This window comes from Micropterus dolomieu, linkage group LG18 (genome assembly GCF_021292245.1).
Source record: "Micropterus dolomieu isolate WLL.071019.BEF.003 ecotype Adirondacks linkage group LG18, ASM2129224v1, whole genome shotgun sequence".
Classification (NCBI taxonomy): domain Eukaryota; kingdom Metazoa; phylum Chordata; class Actinopteri; order Centrarchiformes; family Centrarchidae; genus Micropterus; species Micropterus dolomieu.
In genome coordinates, this window is record NC_060167.1 from 14,398,564 (window position 1) to 14,418,579 (window position 20,016).

Genomic DNA, 20,016 nt, shown 5'->3' on the forward strand with positions numbered 1-20,016 from the left:
GAACCATCCAGACCTCTCAGGTCGTCTGGGGCAGGTCTGCTTTCTGTCAAGGAGAAGCAGCGTTCAGTTATTATGCTCCGTATATCTGGAACAAACTCCCAGATAACTGCAGGTCTGCTGAAACTGTCAGTTCTTTTAAATTAAGACTGAAGACTTTCCTTTTTACCATTGCTTTTAATTAAATATTTAAGATTTTTCTTTTTACCACTGCCTTTAACTAGTAGTCTTTTTATTTGTTTTTAGCTTTTTACCATTGCTTTTAATTAAATATTTTACTGCACTGTAACTTTTATTATTTTTTGATGTGTATTTTTTCAATTTCCCTATGTTGCTTTTAAACTTTTTTTTTTTTTTTTTTCATATTTCCCTGTTGCTTTTATGTTTTATGTAAACCACTTTGAATTACCTTGTTGTTGAAATGTGCTATACAAATAAACTTACCTTGCTCTGTTAAGTCTGCTTTAAGCAAACTGAGCCATAACTGGCGTAGGCCAGGCACTTCCTTACAGTTGTGCTGATGACATGCATGTACTTTATCACCTAATTAAAACTTCCTGGCTCTCGCTCCTGTGACAGTATAATTATTACTTTGAAAATAAACCTTCCCCTTGATGCCTGACCGAATCCCTCAGCCATGTCCTTCCAGTTTCTTACTACATACTGGATCTTTGTTCTCAATGCTCACTTTGTTCTCTTCACCTCAGCTCAGTTGGCAACAAAATTACATTCTATTCAATTTGGTGGTTCATTTGACCTTCACTGATCCAAGGTAATTTCATTTCGAGATAAAACATCTTTTTGCAGTGTGTCTTTTGTGGGAGATGAGTGAAGTTGTCAGTGAAACTGAGGAATAAGAGGAACATGATTCTGGACAAAAATGTAATGCGAAGTTGCCTGTACATTTAGCTGAACAGTCATTGCTTTCATTTCCTTCTGCTTTCATTTCACCACTACACACACAGACTTAAAGACACAAACCTACAAATCAAACTTATGTCGGCAACTTTAAATTATAAGATGAGCTGAGCTTGCTGGCTTTGTGAAAGAATACATTCCACTGATGGGAGCACCATTAGTCTTGACCTAGATAAGTTGATGTTGTGCCCCCTTCAGCCTGCGCTAGTTGTCTTTTCTAGATGAAAAACCTCCAATTTAGGATTCCTACATATCCAACAGATCTGGGCCTAGTCGTACTTCAAAATACTTTTTGTGTTTTAGTGCCTTCAGGTAGCACATGTGTGGGTCTTCCCAGGATAAAAGAAGGTGTGTGCTGTTATTGACAATGTGTTTGGCACTTTCTGAGTTAATCCCGCCCATCTGGTGCTCCAAATCTTTAAAGTAAACAATCAAACATTGCCCAGGAAAGTAAAACTTTTTTACTTTCTTGCTGCAAGTTATTTGGAAAAATACACATTAGTGGCACAGGGCCCTATATTAAATATTGTAGTATCATGCCAGGATAGTTTTGCTATCCTCTAGCTTCTGTCCTCCGTGTTGTTTGTGTATTAAAAGTGACAAAGAATGTTAGCACAGTAATATAAATACTGAAGTACTGGCTTTTTTCATGAAAATAAAATAATCCTTTTTTGCAGTGTTGCAGACATATTGCCACTATGCATTACTCTCTTAAAGACTTTGGATAGAAACAGCGGAGAAGGAGCAACAAAATAAATTTACAGTGGATGTGATCAGAGAACAATTGCTGTCCACACCACTCATCTTCTTCTGTAGTCTGCAGGGTGTATTGTAGCTCTTTCTGTCCTGTATCTCTGTGTGTATCCCTGCTGTGAAACCTCTAACCCTTTGGACACAAAGCCTGGTTCCTTTTCCTTCAGAGCTGCTGGCCCGTGAGGGCATTGTGCTTAGACTCAGCAAGAGAATGGATTAACCCACAAAATAACATAGCTTTATTAAATTACAACTCTCCCTAAGACCCTCTCTCCCTCTGTGGCGTCAAGTTTGCTTAACAGGCCCCCTCTGAACCCCACTGCCCTGATCCGGGGCCCCTGATAAATTGGTGGCCGAGTCTTTGTGCCGCTCTCTCACTTCATTACAGGCTTTGACTCCAATGAACCATCTCACAGTATTGTGCAGCATGTGCATGTTTGGGATGGAGGAAGTGGGAGTAATAGGCTTGGGAGGGCGTGTATGCAGCTATTATTCAGAATAAATGAGTTAATACATATATACATGAACACAAACAAATAAACAAAAAATGAATGAATGAGCTTTTCTAAAAAACTGCTTATGTTCCAGCCAACCTAAACTTTTATTGCTGAATTTTCAACATGCATACTGAGGATTTTATATATACACTTGCACATAATAGGCCACTATGTTGTCTGTTTTTTATGCACCATTTCAGTGACATTTATAAACTGTATCAGTTTTCTTTCAAAGTCCATGGCTATTTATCACTTCCACTTGCCTCAAATGAAATCGAATCTGTAAATTACGTCCATAAGTTGCACAGTGACTGCTTTCAATCACACCAAGCAAATATACATGAACCTATAAAAGTTTCTTTGCAATTTAGGCAGGAAACATGTCTCCAGACACAAAAAAGAAGTTGGAAAGTGGAAATGTCTGCAGCTGAACCTCTTTCACTCTGTTCTTGTCCTCTGCCAGATTCTGTTCAAGTTTCCTTCACTTTCACTTTGTTGAATTAGGATAATTAACTCTCCTGACACACTATGCAAAGTAATCAAATCTGTGCTTTGGCAGTATGTGAATTAGTTTAAAAGTCTGATTTGGTGTGCTCTGCCCTCTCCCTCTCTCTCTCAGCCTCTCCCATGCCATACCTTACACCCTGAGGTTGGCATTTATCCATGATTTTAATGAGATGGGCTATAGGAATGATGAACTTAATCATTCAGAACGCTGCCAGAAAGAGACACACATTAATCAGTGAAACACTGGGGACACATAAACCCGTACATGAGCTCACAGAGATCACTGAAAGGGGAGGCATGGATGTACACTTTTTTATATGCACGTGTACATGCATGCCTCAAAAGAGGCATAAACACAACTTGAGTGTTTGAAAACAAACCACACATTTTCTCAACACTATAGAGCTAAAAATGACAGGATGCTAGATTTTTGAGGCCAATATGGATAACAACAAATCTGATTTATAACATAAACAAATATCTAAGAATCTCTTAAAGCTGCTCTAATCGGGATATTGATATTAACAATTAAATCTATAAAATGATTTAAGTCCCTTTATTTAGCATTTATGCACAGGATACAAAAACTTACATCTGATTATGACTATATTGTGCTGTGTTATTAACCATTTATTAAATGTTTGTATACCGCTTAAAAAGCAAAATTGGAGAACTTAAAATAATAAGAGGGTAATGTGTTACTGGCTTATGTATGATGTGAAAGGTGTTGCTAATAGTGACGAGAGTTGTAGCGTCCTTCAGCTTGTTTTGATCGCCTCTCACCGCACCCATCACTGTCATCACTGTTTTCAGCACTAACATTTCAGATAACCCACTGTTCACCACCTCCTGATTGTCTGCTACAGAGAGAGTTGGAGGTGAGTAAAATATGTTTTGTATTGAAAAAATAGCTTCATACTCTCATTGGCTGGATGTGGATGTGGAGTCGTCAACAGCTCCAGATATTTAGCATGGTAGATATCTGTCTGGTGTCTGCAATGTGTTGGCCTGCCTCTTAGATGGGTCCTTGAGTAGTTCACACATAACAATTGAGTGCAGATTGGCAAGCACTGATCGCCCACTGATTTGCCCTCAACCCAACCACCGACTGTTGGCGAACTCAGCGACTTGCAAATCTAAAAGGGAAGATTTCCAATTTCCAGTTCAATTCGAAACCCTATATACAGTAAAAGGAGAGTGAATATTAGACTGACATTCATCAGGTAGAAAAACCACCGTGACTCCAAATTAATGCTAATGTTGCTCTGTATCTTTATAAGGTGATTATATGTTAATGTCGTGTTTACAGCTTGTTGTGTGGCCCCAAAAAACATATATTCATGTTTAAATTTGGTTATTACATAAGTTATTAGTGGGGCATTTTACAGTTGAAAATTAAAGTTATTTGTGCTCTCTGGTAGGCAAACCTAGTGGCGTTTCTAAATTATTCTGAAAATACAGGATCTGTGTCATTTCTGCACTGCAATTTCTGTTTACTTATCCACTACCAGCATATATGCTGATACGGGATAAAATGAGCTAAATTTGGGTGGTAACATCATCCATGCTATTATATCGGCCCAGCTCAACTCTGCAAATGTTCCTGTTTGTGTGCATACATTTGTTTACTAAATCTATAAGATTTAACCAAATCTTTCTAATATAGTATATATATAGTAGTTGCACAGTCCACATCTTAACTGTCTCAAAGCATAAAAATCCTAGTTTTTGATGTCATTCAATTTATGCTTGGCCTCGCTAATGGCTTTTATTCCTTTTTACCTTGAGTGACCTCAATGTACTAAATGGAAACAGCAAGTGCTCCTTAGTGTTGCAAATGTATGTATGATGTTGTTTTGGCCCAAGACGACTTTCCTCGTTGGTGTAACATAGGGACATTCTTCGCCAGACATGGTTTACAGAGCCAACAGCATGCTTCTGAGGTCACTGACTAACCAATGACATTCCAGCTGCTCCCACGGTAACTAGTGGCGGGGGGAGAAGGAAGGGTGCTGGCAGTTAGCTTTAGAGCATTGTTTCGCCTTTGACAAGCCAATGACACTGTTTGACCACCAAGTCAAGAAGCATATTAATGACTGCCAATAACATCAACCTGCTGTTTTTTTCATTGGATACATTTGAACCATCAGAGTGTGTGGGGATACAGGCATAGGGTTGGGTTGATATAGTGGACGAGTGTGTGTTTGTGTGTGTATTAACACAATAGAGAGTACTGAATGAGCCAAGTGAGAAAATTTAAACTTGTGCTTTGGCAATTTGGACTGTCCAGGGAACTGGGAAAGTGGGAAAAAAAGCTTTTCAAACCACTGTTAAGTGAATTGTGTCAAAACTGAATTGGCTGAAAATGTGTGGTCAGGATTTGTGAGGTTCAATGTAAAGACTTTAGCAGGAAAAGCTTAGTGGCAGATTCTGCAGAAGCAAAGAAACTCCTCACACACACGCACACGCACACACACACACACACACACATACACAGTACAAAAGTAGTTTCACTGGCTGCCAGATAAGCTAAAGTAATAACAGTGCCATCTCAGCTAATTTTAGCTCTGTATTGAATGTGCCACCACTGGTATTCATGGCAACATTTCTGGCTGAGCTTAGCTGTATGTTGAGTCTCTCTGTGTTGCCTGTCTCACTCTTTCTTATTCTCAGTCTTCTTTTCCTCCCTGTCTCTCACTTTTCCTTGTTGTTCATTCCTTTCCTCCTCTCCTTCTCATTCACCACTCTGTTTGAAGGCTATCTCCTCCGATTTGTTCTGTGGGGCCACAGCTAATGCCTGACATTTCTAATCTGGGAAACACCAATGCGATCATTTCCACATCGTTTTTTGGGGAATAGTAAAGCCTCTTTCCAAAAGTAAATATCTCCTTATACGTACCTGCTATGATTGGTGTTTTCCCCCCTGCCTTTTCAGTTGTGCAGTTTGCGCAGCATGAAACACATTCATAAACTCAGTCTTGCATAATAAAGAAAAATGACCACTGAGAATAGAACACTGTTTATGTGCCAGATATTAGCACCACGAGCCATGCTTGCTTTCTCACTCCTGACTTTCTATGACAGCATTTTTAAGAAACTTTAATTGAAGTAATAAGTGTAGCGCTAGTTGCATGACTGAGATATCCTCATCATATACAGATAGCCATCAATGAATTGCCAGTCTGACCTGTCTGGCTGCACTGTGCCTGCGGCTCTTTATTATTCAGTATAGTTGCAGGGTTCAGAAGACCTTCTGTGATGGCTTCCACTTGAAACAATAATGTAGGCAATCCCATTTCCATTCCCAGTTTTGTGGACTAGCCTGCCATATTGAGATTGACCACATCAATTTTGAATGGCCTTGGTCCAGCAACAAGGAAGCAGTTGGCTGCCCCATGGTACAAACATCAATGGGTTGGCAAAAGAACAAATGGACAGAAGCTCATTTCCATGAAACATTACGTATGCAAGTTGACAGCTACTTCAAAGCTGTAGCTGGTACATATTGGTTGGTCGCTGCTTGATACGTGTTCCCAGTCTACACATCCCCGTCTGGTTTTGTCTACAAAAGCATTTTTTTTTCTGGGTACATTAAGGCTGATTCCACATAGTGTACATGAGGCGAGTAAAAAAGAGAATTTTTCTGGTAGAAAAGGGAGAAATAAACTTTTACAGGCCCTTTAAATGTGTGAGGGTGATGTGAGGTGGGTGTGTGTATGCTTTTAAGTTCAAACACAAAGCATAACTTTAGGGGAGCATAGGACAAAAAACTAACTGGTAACTCAAAAGAGCAATTTCACGCTCAGGTCCTTAACACCATACTGGGATACCTATAGGGTTATTATGATAATTGAGTTTTGGTCCCAGTACCAAATGAAAGAACAAAAAATCTGTTACTTAGTAGGAAGCAGACTTTTTTCCTTATCTAACCAAAATGTCAGAATTCTCAAATGTTAAAACGAAGATTTCCCCTGTTCTGAATGATTTAGATTTGGTTCATCGCTCATCTCATTAATAATCATGAATATCTGATCTGTGCTACGGACACCAAGTCAGTACTGAGGGTGTACAGGCACCTAGTTTTTTCCACTTAAAGGACAAAAACATAGAGACTCAATAGTCCTAGATTCCACACCATTATGTTTTTGTAGATGCATTACTTTGTGTGCTCATTTGTGTGTGTTTGCATGTGTGCTAACACATGCACGTGTGAGAGCAAGCTTTTGCAGTAAACCCATAGTGTGTGTGTGTGTGTGTGTGTGTGTGGAAACCATACTGTTAGGCCATACATGGACGGGTTACTGTTAAACCAGCAAAGACAGTGGGCGAGAAAGAGAGACAGGGAGAAAGAGAAAGTATGTGAAGCAGGCATTTTCAATACTCTTATTCAAAAGATCGGAGGGGAAGAGTCATTCTTCTCAATGTGCTTTATAGATTTGAGAGAAAAACTTTTAATGATGAAAAAATTGTAGCTTTCAGATACTGAAACAATCCACTTCCCAAACCAAACTGAAAAGAAACTGACCACATCTCTGAAGAGAGAGGCAGAGGGAAAGATTAAAGACAGATTAGAGATCCAGGACATTTTTGAGAAAATTTTCCAAAGAAAAAGATGTGCAGATGGTGAGACAGTGAACCTCCTGCTGACTCACAGGAGCTATTGTATGTTTATAGTTTTTAGCATTTACAAGCCTTTTTCTGCAGCAGTTAAGTCCCTGTCAGACGTTTAGGCACTGTAATCCCTAAATGCTCTGCCACTTTTTTATGTTAGCATCATGTTCAATAAACAAACTGTCATTTCTTCCATAAATGTTCTTTTTTTCTTATATGACCATGTCACATTTCTGCAATGTAAAATGCTATACCTTTTATATAGCACCTTTCAAAACAGTTACACAGTGCTTTACAATACAAAAAAGAACACATTTAAAACAAAAAGAGAATAAAGTCAAACTAAAAGCCATGAAAGCTTAAACGCATACAACTAAAATATAAAACTACAAAAAGACATTTTTTTTAATTGGGCTTTTGAGTGTAAAAGAAGCAGGATTGAACCCCTGATTTAACATTTTTGTCTAAACTGACGTTTTGATTAAAAATAATGACACCAGATTATTTGATTATATCTTAACCTATGATCAGTGCCTCCTTATCTCATTGTCTTATCAATATTTAGTGGCAGGAAATTAAGTTATGAAGTGAGTTTAGCAGTGACAGTGTTCTGCTTTTTATGTAGGGTCACATTTTAGGTGGACCGGAGTATCGTCTGTGTAAAAATGGAAATATATAGGGATGGGGATCGAGACCTGGTTCCAAAAGGACCCGGTTCCAACAAATTCTCAAAACCCGAAAATCAGTAAGGTTCGAGCTTATCGATACTGCTATCGAGACTTGCGGGTCCTATGATGTAACGTTATGTCTCGAGCGTCAAATGTGATTTAATTTGAAACGCAATGGATAAGAAAATCATCAGGCTGCAGTTTCTGCCTGCTCTCAGTCGGCTCCTACACACACACACACACGCCTCTGCAGCAGAGCCAGAGGCTGCGCCGTCGCGGTGGAATACGGTGAGGGTTAAGCTAAGTTAGCTCCAAACTACTGTAACGTTAGTTGTTGACAGCTAATGCTCGTTACTGTAAGTACGTGCAATAAAACCTTCGCAAGTAAAAAGACAATACTTTATCAATACACCTGTCTGTAAGGTAATGTTAAACAAGTAGAAATGGTTAATTAAATCATCTCTGTCCTCAGTATCTCATCCTCTATGTTTTATACAAGCACAGCTAATGCTAGCTTGGCATTAGCCAAATGTTAAAAACAAGCTAAATAGAAAGCTGTCTGGAGCACAGACTGGTCTGTAGTCTTAAAAACTCAGCTGCTGGCTGAGACAAACCAGCCGCTCCTCTTTCGACCTGGTAACGTTACCTGCAGCCAGCGAGAGAGGAGGAGGGACTGATACAGACTGATGTTATTCTGTCTAAACCTCACTCACAAGAATGGACATGTGGCCAGTCTCAGCAGCCAGCAATAAGTCATTTAACACCTCGAGAAGCACAGTTTCAGTGCTATGTGTTTTTCTAAAAACAAAATCTAGATTCCAGTATGCTATGACTAAAAGTTAAGAGTTGATCTGATCCGACCTTTTCTAAAACCTTGGCCAAAGATTAGCTTAGAAATAGGCCAAACGTTGTTAAGTTCAGGGGAATCAAGAGACGGTGTTTATTTTTTAAGAATTCAGGAAAAGAGCCTGTCAACAGAGAGCAGTTTAAAATTTGCAAAATAAAAGGACTGTAAAAAAAAAAACCTTCTTTATTTTACATGTCGAATATCTAAAGACCAAGATTAGGGTTTCATTTCCATTACCATATCAGTTGGTGTAGATGGAGAGATTGCATTAAATGAGCAGAGGGAGACTGCACAGGGCTTCTCAACAGTAATTGGAAAATCTGGGGGAGAATTAAACTTCTTTTATTTATCTTCTGAGTAAAGAAGGAAAGAAATTCTTCACATTTTTCATTTAATATCTGGTCCAGGGGAGGATCAGGGACACGCCTCACAATGTTGAACAACATTCTTGGATGTGACTGATTAATATAAATTAAAGTAGCTAAATATGCAGCTTTAGAATTTTTCACCTCTCCGTTAAAGGTCTTATGTGCCCCGAGAAGCTCCAGGTGAACTATGAGTGCAGACGAATGTTTAGAATATTTTGATCTCTTCTCATTTCTCAATAAATGCAGATACTTTGTCACTGAAAGTGTTCAGTTTAATGACGTTCCTCCATTTGTCATTTCTGCATATAGTGACAAGTAAGTGACACTACTTTAGATTCCGGGTTTATGAGGGTATTGAGGATTTTAAAGTGACAGATTAGACTTAAAACAGACATTTGCAAGCCAAATGAGAACCATTGCTTTCATAAGAATGGCTGAAGATGGCATAGTGTGTCGCTGAAATTGGATAATTTAGTTGTTCCACCCTGCCAAGGGGGACTTAACAAGAGAATAATCTCTGGCCATGCACAGGCCATCACATATACTGTAACTTCCTGTGATGCCTCTTCTCACAAGCTAGATGCCAATCGTGTGAGCATTACATCAGTAGTAGTCGTGTCCTTTTGAACAGAGTCAGCATGACACTTTTCCACAACAGATGCCTATGTGTGAAAGCTAAAAGCCATTACTTAAGCCGGCAGATGAAACAGGCAGTGTTACAAATATAGTGTCTGAAAGCAGCTTTAGTATGAGGTGGTTTAGAGTTGCTCAGAGTTCTTCATTAAAGACGTTTCAGATGGACCCATCTGAAACTTTTCACTGTTTTTATTCACTAACTCATTCTGCCATCTCCTGATAGGAGAGAGGAATAAAAATCTGAATGACTAGTACACTGTTTATAGTGAAACAAACCCATAAAAGATGTTTTAACAAAACAACTGGATGGCTGCCTGACTGGCTGCTTTACTTGCTGGCAGGGGCTCCATTTTGGGAATGGTGGAATACCCCTCTCTCACTCCTGTTGTCCTGTGCTGTGACTCTTCAACTTGCCCTCTGGCTACATGCCTCTTGTACTGTGCAAGAAGTGTACTTCACACTTCCCCAGTGAAACTAGAGCTCTGTCTTCAGCCTTCAGCCTCATGCCTTGCCATGTCCTCTGGACTATTTTTACTCCAGCAGTGGCTACTTCTGCCAAACCCATACCACAGCCTACTGGACTGGAGCTGAGGCCGTGTGTGTGTGTGTGTGTGTGTGTGTGTGTGTGTGTGTGTGTGTGTGTGTGTGTGTGTGTATGTGTGTGTGTGTGTGTGTGTGTGTGTGTGTGTGTGTAGGTGTGTGATACAGCAGTGCATTCAAAAAGAGATGTGAGCGGAATAGAGCTGGGTGATGTGGCAAAGTAATATCACAAATTAATTTGGTGACACTAGATTATATCCCGCAAAAAATGTGTAATTATGAGGCTTGGATGTTGGGACGGTGATCATGGGCTGCAGGTTTCTTTGTTCAAATCTGGCTAGGGATGTTTGTTGGCCATCTCTGTGCCTCACTGCAATTATGGGTTGGGAAACAAAAGAATAGACTGTATTTTTTGAAGAAATTAAAGTAATTATGGTCCAGATTTTGTAATGTAGTGGCTACTAGATATGGTCATTAAGGTAGAACAAAATAGTAAGTCTTAAACTTAAGGGAAAACAATTTTGAAAATATGTAAATAATTATTTGGAACCATGTAGTTAACAATATAACAAATGTTCAATAAATATTCAATAAATGTTTGACTTTATTCACTTGAATCATACACAAATTAGGACTTATTATTTTATTAAGATGTTTTTTTTGTGGGGGAAAAGGGACCAAAAAAAGCTTTTACTTAATTTGGTGAAAAAAAAAAGGTGTAATCAGTCAGAACATGTTTTTAGGAATACCCATGGTGTAGTTATGTGCTCTTAACCCTCCGGTCACACAGAGTACAGAACAATAATCAATAATCTATCAGTCAATAAAGATAGTCCCATTGACTGTTTTGATTCATAAAACACAAGTGCCACTATTGACCAGTAGTCATTTTTAGCGGAAATGAACCCAATTCAATCAAAATAGAAAAAAGTACTAATAATAATAATACATTTTATTTATAGGCACCTTTCTGAACACTCAAGGTCACAAGACATAATAAAACAGTACAGCAATAAACGATAAAATTAACAACTATAATTACAGTGCATAAAATCAGGGTATAAAATAACAAAGATTGAGAAAGAGTGATCATGTGGGATATGCCAGTTTTAAAAGATGTTTTCAGGCGGGATTTAAAAAATGGAAAGTGAGTCAATGTTGCGGATGTCTGGTGGAAGAGAGTTCCAGAGACGAGGGGCAGAGCGGCTGAAGGCTCTGGACCCCATGGTGGTCAAACGAGCAGGAGTTACGGTGAGGTGAGTAGAAGAAGAAGACCTAAGAGTACGGGTGGGGGTGTTAATATGAAGGAGGTCAGTGAGGTACAGAGGAGCCGAGGTTATGAATGGCCTTGAAGGTCAGGAGCAGAGTTTTGAAATCAATGCGGTATTTAACTGGAAGCCAATGAAGCTGCTGAAGGAAAGGAGTAATATGATTAGTTGAAGTTTATGTATGGATTTGAGAGGAAGACCAACGAGAAGAGAATTACTATAATCAATGCGGGATGTGACCAGTGTGTGAACGAGAATGGCTGTACTAGTGGGTGAGGGAGACAGTCGGAGGCGATTAATGTTATGTAATTGGAAGTATGCACACCGAGTGACATTATTAATGTGAGCTTGAAATGAAAGTGTGCTGTCGAGTTAAAACATGTTTTAAACAATCGTTATAGAAAAAGATATGTGCATAGTGCACAGCTGGAGGAAACCAAATCCCCTCTCTGCCTCTAGCTGTTGGTCAAGGCATGCCCACCCATGCTATAATCACCCACATACAATTATTATTTTAGTAAATAATATTATCTGTGTATCTTTTTTTAAGAGTATATATACTGAATTCACTTGGTTATTATTTGCCATGTTGAAAGAGCATGATAACCTCCATAAAGCTGAGTTACAGTTACAGAGAATTCTTCACAGATGAATTTTAAAACTTTTTAAAGCTGTTCTAAAGTTGTTTTAAAGTGCTGCTACAGTTTACAACTCATCTCTGATCCTGGAGGCTCCAAATTCATAACCCAAATTCCTTTTTCTCTCCCCCATCTTTCCTCTTCTCTTGCCTGTCCGCTTTATCTAAATCTCTCTCGCTCTCGCTCACACTCTCGCTCTGCATCAGTGAAATACATCAAGGAGATGTCGGCCGTCTTTAAAAGCTCAGGCTCCCCTGGGGCCGCCCTCCCCTGGGACTCTCCCCCCTCCACACCTCAGAGGGGCACTGAGCTCTCACCCGCTGAGGTGAAGGAGCCCCGCAGCATCCCGCTGAAGATGTGTCAGGTGTCACGAAAACAGTGCCCCCCGGACACAGAGAACAGGTACTGCATGTTAGACGTTTACAGCTTTATAATGTTTGATTTTCACTTCATACCTTTCTTTAGAAAAACGCAGCTCATAGACCTCAACCTGAAAATAACCTGAAAATAACAAAATGGCATACAGAGAATATTGTAAAAGGGACTTCATGCCCTATCTTGCTCACATATTATCTTTGTTATCTTGCTCACATATTCTCTTTGTTAATATCTGAAACTTCCTCTTCACCCTCAAGCTTTTCTCTCTTTTCCATTTGTCTTTTAGTTTCTCTAACTGGCCCCTTTTTCCCCCATCTCCCTTTTGTCTCCCTGCTCGCTTCTCTCTCTTCCTCTCATCTCATCTGCCAGGTATTTCGAGGTGATTTCGTCCAACAGAAAGAATTCTGTGTTCCTGCGGGCAAAAGACCCAGCCATGGCCCAGTCCTGGTACAATGCCATCCAGGCTGGCGCTGCCAACCTTTTACCGCAAGTAAAGGAGGAGATGAAGAGCATGCAGCCTGGCATGGAGGTTAAACATCTGGGCTGGATTACAGAGCAGGTATGAAAGAATACAGACGTGCTGTACATCGTCCGTACTGCAAGACCTGCTTTACCTCCTGTGGTTTTTAGTATTTCATGGTGCCCTGTCAGTGAATGTGCTGTGTTTTTTTTATATGTTATATGCTTTTACAGCCTTTTTCATGTTTTTCAGAGGTGAAGACAAGTTTTGATTCTTAAAGTGCATGCAGTGACACACAAATATAAAAAAGACATGCATACAAGTTTATGCGTGGTCATCTGTAAATGTACCACGTTCTGTATGTTAATCAGAAAGTGCAATATGAGGGACTTCAAATGTTTCAATGATTCTTCAACTGTGCTACAAATGTGCATGTATGCAGGTCACCCAGGGTCCAGAGAGACCAGTACTGGCTGTGTTGACCGACAGAGACCTGCTTCTGTATCCGTCCTTGCCTGAAAGCAAAGAGAGCCTCAGCAACCCAGCCAAGAGTCACCCACTCATTGCTACCAGGTTCACACACATAAATGCCTGCATATATACACACATACACCACATTTAGTACTAGATATTAACACTCTCGGTCTTTCACTCTTTCACAAAGACATTTACATAATGTAACTACTGTAATGTAACATTTGGCATTTTATAAACTTAATAGAGCTGTCCTCCACCCTAAGGAGCCCACTTTTGGGTTGACAGACCTTTTTTTGGGGGGGGGGCTAGTCAAAGAGCACATGCTCACTCTTTCCATAAATGGACCATTGGATATTTTGCCACACGTCACATTCATTTGGAAAACATTAGTGGAACCAGAACCTATGAGTCATGTGTTTTTCCTCCCTTCTTTCTCTCCTTTGCTCTCCACATCTCAGTTTTTGCCTCTGTAACACACAAACTTGCATACCCCTTAATTTGCTCTCCTGGACCATCCTTTTCCGTGAAACTTAATTCTCCTCTTTCTCATCCACGTTCTTCTCATACTTTCTCCTCTCCCCTTTAGACTGGTCCACTCTGGCCCAGGAAAAAGTTCTCCTCTCCTGGACTCTGACCTCTCATTTGGCCTGCGTTCGGGTACTAAGCAAGGAGTGGAGACCCATGTGTTCAGGGTAGATTCTGCCAAGGAGCTGTCCACCTGGACTCATCTGCTGGTGGAGGGTTGCCATAATGCTGCTGAGCTCATCAAGGAGGTCACCACGGGTACAGATGTTTAATTAGATTGTTTAATAATAATAATAATAACTTTGATTTATATAGTGCCTTTCACAAACCCAAGGACGCTTAACAAACAAGGGGGGGCCGGGATTAAAGCCCATAGGCCTCAGTGAAGAGGTGTGTTTTAAGATGGTTTTTAAAGGTAATTAGAGAGGAGGCAGAGCGGATGGCAAGAGGAAGCTTGTTCCAGAGTGAAGGTGCACCAACACAGAAGGCTCTGTCACCAAAGGTCTGGAGCCTGGAATTAGGGACAGCGAGCAGGTGACTGAGTGGAGGGATGGAGTAGATCTGTGAGGTACTGTGGTGCAAGTCCATGGAGAGATTTGTACGTCAGAAGGAGGATTTTATATTTGATCTGGGACTTAACTGGCAGCCAGTGAAGCTTCTTAAGGTTGGCAGTCCAAGTTTTGTGTGGGTGAGCATCCTAGCCGCAGAGTTTTGTACATACTGGAGTCTGTCAGTAGCCTTGCTGGGCAGACCGAACAGGATACCGTTACAGTAGTTTGACTCCCAGTTCTTTCTTCATTCCTGCTATACATTTCCCTCCACCTACGAGTAGAAAATTAAAACTTTGTTCTGCACAAAGAATTGCCAGAAATAATATTTGATTGTCTCTGAGTCGTGCTCGTCTTTGCCTGAGTGAAAAGAGAATGACACAACCAAGGTTCAACGTTTGACTCCCACTGGGGTTTCCCTTTGTAAAAATGCAACAAATGCATTCTCTGTCAAGGCACAAAAGGGCAGTTCCTCTATAACACCAAACACAACACTGCTGTCGATCTAAAACTGATTGACAGGTCTTCTACTAACTAATACAAGTAAATCTTAGCCGTAGCCGTTTCTGATGCTGTTTAAGAGTCATGCAGATTGCATGCAAAAATGCTGACTATATTGATCAATCTCCACAATCAAATGTTAAATGGAATGCACTTGCTCTTCCCACTTGACACCTTCACACGAACATTCAAACACTAATGGCAGGGGCTTCCATGCAAGGTGCCAACTGCTCATCAGAAAGAAGGAATAACATTCACACACGCAGACCAATGGCACAGCCATTTGGAGCAATCTGGTGTTCAATATCTTGCCCAAGGACACTTCGACATGCAGACTGGCGGAGCCAGGGATCGAACGGCCGACTGGACGACCCTCTCTACCTAAAATCGTTTTAATCCAAACGATTAGTGATTTGGTACAAGACGTGGTTTCTATCCAACAGAAAGACATAATACATAATATAAGCCTATCTCACAAAGCAGGATTAGGAGTTATGATTTATTGTTTCTTGGACAATGACTCTGGGATTGTAGTCTTTTGAAAAATGTCCTCAATCTCTGCAAATTTCTTCTGGCTACATGTTTCCAAATGACGTGAGCTGGGTTTTAGAAAGAAAATATTTTATAATAGATTTTTATGAACAAGACAAAACCTTTTTTTGTTTCAAATCCAGCTATATATATGGCATTTCATAAGCCAGTGTCCGCTCTGGGTAACAGTACAGATCTTTTTACTTCGATGATCCAGATTCTGCATTTTAGTTATGAACGGTTCTTTTGGAAACTTAGTAATCCTACTTTTGTGAGACAGGCACCAGTTCACTTAACAGTGCAGTGTGGTAATATTGTAACATTGCCCTCTGCTGGTAGCTTCAGGTGGTGCAAAAACGTTTTATTTTAGTGTTAGAATTAGGACGAGTGTTCCATTTAACTGAGATTCAACCTATTCTCTTTTCTTAACAATAAGCTTTATTTATCCTTTCAGTGCATTAAGGTATCCCATTCACAGGATTCAACCAAGGATTCTGGGCTCTGTATTAACACTGTTACACTGAGCTCACAGCAAAATGAGAACACAAGAAATATGTGATATCAGTCCAGATTTGTATATGAACAATTTCAGCTAAGCGCTGAAGAATCTTTGCATTACCTTCCTTTTCTTCCTCCACCTTTATGGTAACGCGTGTTATTTTCTCTCCCCTTGCAGCCTGTAGTTGGAATGGGAAGGAGTGTACCCTAGGAGTGCACATCGATGAGGGTTTCACACTATTCACCGAAGAGATGGGTGTCAGGAAATGTATTCTGCTCCAACAACCTTTTGAGCGCCTAAGAATGTCCTCAGACGATGGAGTTCGCATGATGTTCCTTGACTTTGGAGGCCCTGAGGCCGAGATTGTAAGTTACTGTTTTCCATCGGTATTTAGTGTTTTTAATCATGTTAAATTATAACAACCATCAATTTGAGCAGTTGAATGTCAACATTAGCTTAATTGTTATCAAGCATGACAGTTGGTTTCAGTGTTTGTGACTGAACGAAATCTAATAGATAACATTAAAAGCAAATGTCTTATCTTTAAAAGCACTATCACTATGCCACTGGCATTTTGTAAGTTCTAAATAATTATACAAATGTGTCAATAAAACTTATTTTGACAAAATAACTCAAGATCCTACTAACCTTTTAAGATAAGATAATACTTACCCAGAGGGGAAATTTGGGGATTACAGCAACACCAAGAGAGATATAAGTAAAGATAAACAGAGAAACTTGAACATAAATAGGTATATAAAATAAGAACTATACAAGCACATTTGAACTCAAATTACAGTCAATAGCAGTACACATACAACACCCACAACAGGTGTTGAATTAATAGTGCTTTGCAGAGCTTTTAACCATATTTCATGGTCTTCACCAGTGAAAAATGTTTGCTCAGTTGTCAAGGAGATGGCCAAAAATCTATTACTAACTACTGTTTCCAAGATCAGGAATGAATGTTTGGCAACATATTGATTTTTTATAGTATTTAAGTACTTCTTCCTCTGATTCTAACATGTTTGTTTTGTATACTTTAAACATATACAGAAATTATCATTTATCTTGTTTTTCTTAAAAACTTGCAACCTTGATCTTGCAACCTGCCAAGATGTTTATCATGTAATGAAGAGGCATGCAACCATCAGTGTGAAATATATCATTACAAAGTTTTTTTCTCATTCTGACTTTTTTTATCTCTATTTTATATTTCCTGCTCTCCAAAATCTATCTCTTCTTTCAGCAACTGGACCTCCACTGTTGCCCTAAGACCATAGTCTTCATCATCCACTCTTTCCTGTCTGCTAAGGTCAAGCGACTTGGCCTCCTGGCATGATAGTGGCCAGCCATCCAGAACATCAACAATAGGAATATTCAATAAAACACACAGCCCAGAAGACTCTGAAACAGCAGAGAATGTTGCGCAGGAGAGGATACTGACTAACCCCTTCTTTTCAGCCTCCCTAGGCCTTTAAGATTCTGATCTCTGATCAGTCACCTCCTAGTCTTTCCTGGGAAGTGCAGAGAAAAGTGCAACATTGAAGGACCTTTGTTTAACTTGTAGTTGTAAGGGAAAGAGAGGTTTTATAGATGGTGAGAATCAGCAGCCATTTAAGGGATGTGACATCTGTCAAATCTGTTACTGTAGGTCATGACACTTTATGATGGTAAACTGTGTGACAGCCTGCATCTTAATGTTTCTAAGCTTGAAGTCCCAGCCATTTAATGTATTTTGCCCAATTGTTCATTTTTGTTTTGTTTCATTAGTCACAGCAGGCCTTTGTCATGCGCATCCTTTCATCTTTCAATCTTTGCTTTATGTGCTGTGCCAGTTATAACAAATGATATTTCACAAATTTCCTGATTGATGTCGGACAAACAATTTTTTTTTTTTTTAAAGGCAGCTTCAGTGGAGTGACAGAATGACACGACTGATCACTACATGGTCAATAGTTTGTACTGTACAAAGTACAGAATACAACTATAATGATATGCTTTTTATGTAGATGCTTAAGTTGCCTTTACCCTGAATTTCCATGAAAGAAGCTACATGCTTTTTGTTAAAGACAACTTTCAAATGTTAAATCATATGTATTTTTTATTGCAGCTGAATTCTGTCTCTCTCCTTCCCTGTTTTAAGTGAGCTCCTAATTCATGGCCTAACAAAGAGAAATGACTAGACAGAGTATATTATAAAAGGCTTTTTTAATTAATTATGTTTTAGCATAACCAATAAAGTAGATAAAATATTGCAATTTTCCTAACAACAAAAAACTTCCTTGAATTTGCATGCCTTAGACAGACAGACTCTACAGTGTCATTTCATTTCAGCTCATCTGAAGTATAAAATAAGAACTCTTGTGTTTTTAGAGTCCTACTGACAAAGGTTGTGCTATAATCATGATGGATGACAAACAGTTGGCTGAAAGAGTGCCAGTCCAGCTAAGCTACTTCTCCCGTATAGATAAGTGTTCGAGTACAAGTACAGAGTTTAGCTTTTTTATAAACCTATTCTATAGTACAGTGTTTTTGTCTGTACTTCATAATTGAATCACCAGAGAGGACAGACAGGCTTCATCAGAAAGCACTGATAGTCCATTTTTACAGAATTTGTCCAACATTTAAATATATTAAATTACCATAGAAAAGATTTTGAGTTGTTTACATCATAAAGTGTTTTGATTATTTTCTTTATTATTTGTGTCGACTGAACATCCACAACTTGGGGCCTTCTCTCTATGTCCAACACTAAACAGACTTGTATTAATATATATTTCAAACCTAAAACTTGTTTGCTTTCAGGAATAAAATGTATTATATATTCTTATTTAAACAAAGGTGTGCCTTGCAGGGTTGTTTGTATATAAACATGTAATAAACTTTGTTAACTTTTATTGTTGTTGCTTGTGCTTTATCAATGCAGCATAAATATTACTCTTGATTTTTTTCGTTGATCGCTGAAGACTAAGCTAAACTGTAAACATAAAACATACAGTATCTATGTACTTGGGTTTTTTTTAGTTAAATATTGAACTGAAAATCATATTAAATTTAAATCTATTTTACAGATGGGTGGGTTACTGATTAAAGCTGCACTAATACATATTTTTAAATCACCAAAGGGTGAAATGTGTACTGTAAAAGGTTTTGCTTGAAGTGCCAAACCAACTTGACTCTGCACTTCCCAACAGCTCCATCAAAGCATTTTAGCTACTTTCAGCTATAAAAAATATAGGGCTTTTTATATACAGTCTATGGGGGCACCATGTCACATATCGGGTCATAACTGCTGCTAACTGCCGTTAGCTAGCTGACAGGAACAGGGCTCAGCAGACTCTTAGTAAACACGGCCGGATTGGGACCAAACACAGCCTCCAAGATCAACGGAGGCCAGGAAATACAACAGGGAATACAGTACCAAGGTGATTTACAGTGGCTTTGACCAGGACTCTGACTCTGGGGACGACATAGTCACAGTGAGTTCAGGTGGGAACAGGAGAGGCATCAAGCAGGAAAGGCTGAGAGAGTGAGCGGTGGGCATCGAGAGACAGAATATTATTACATCTAACCAAGTGAATTAAGGGTTTATTTTGATCCTACCAGAGGTGGTGATTGTTGGAACAGAGGAAACACTAACTATGCCGGTTTTGGGGGGGTTGTTTTTTTTATTATTTTGCAACTCCCACTATCGGACTATCGCCTGCTGAGGTACAAACTGTCGTGGTGACAGGATAGGCCAGGGCTAGCTGGTCAGCATGCTAACTTCAGTAGATACAGTATCTCTGCAACACAACACAAAGAGTCTTTGACATAATATTAGAGCTAGTGTTGTAGTCAAGACCG

At 39.4% G+C, this 20,016-nt stretch overlaps 1 protein-coding gene across 2 annotated transcripts in view; it reads left to right on the top strand.

Annotated features, from left to right (window-relative positions):
* The window catches only part of snta1 (syntrophin, alpha 1), a 53,392-nt gene extending 34,325 nt beyond the window's left edge, over positions 1–19,067 (top strand). For both annotated transcript variants that reach the window (XM_046075595.1, XM_046075594.1), the window contains 6 exons: positions 12,455–12,650; positions 12,996–13,185; positions 13,529–13,659; positions 14,150–14,346; positions 16,345–16,532; positions 17,417–19,067. In XM_046075595.1, coding sequence (XP_045931551.1) covers positions 12,455–12,650; positions 12,996–13,185; positions 13,529–13,659; positions 14,150–14,346; positions 16,345–16,532; positions 17,417–17,509 — 995 coding nt within the window. In that variant the 3' untranslated portion in view covers positions 17,510–19,067. The remainder of the gene's footprint in view (positions 1–12,454; positions 12,651–12,995; positions 13,186–13,528; positions 13,660–14,149; positions 14,347–16,344; positions 16,533–17,416) is intronic.
* The last annotated feature ends 949 nt before the right edge of the window (positions 19,068–20,016 follow it).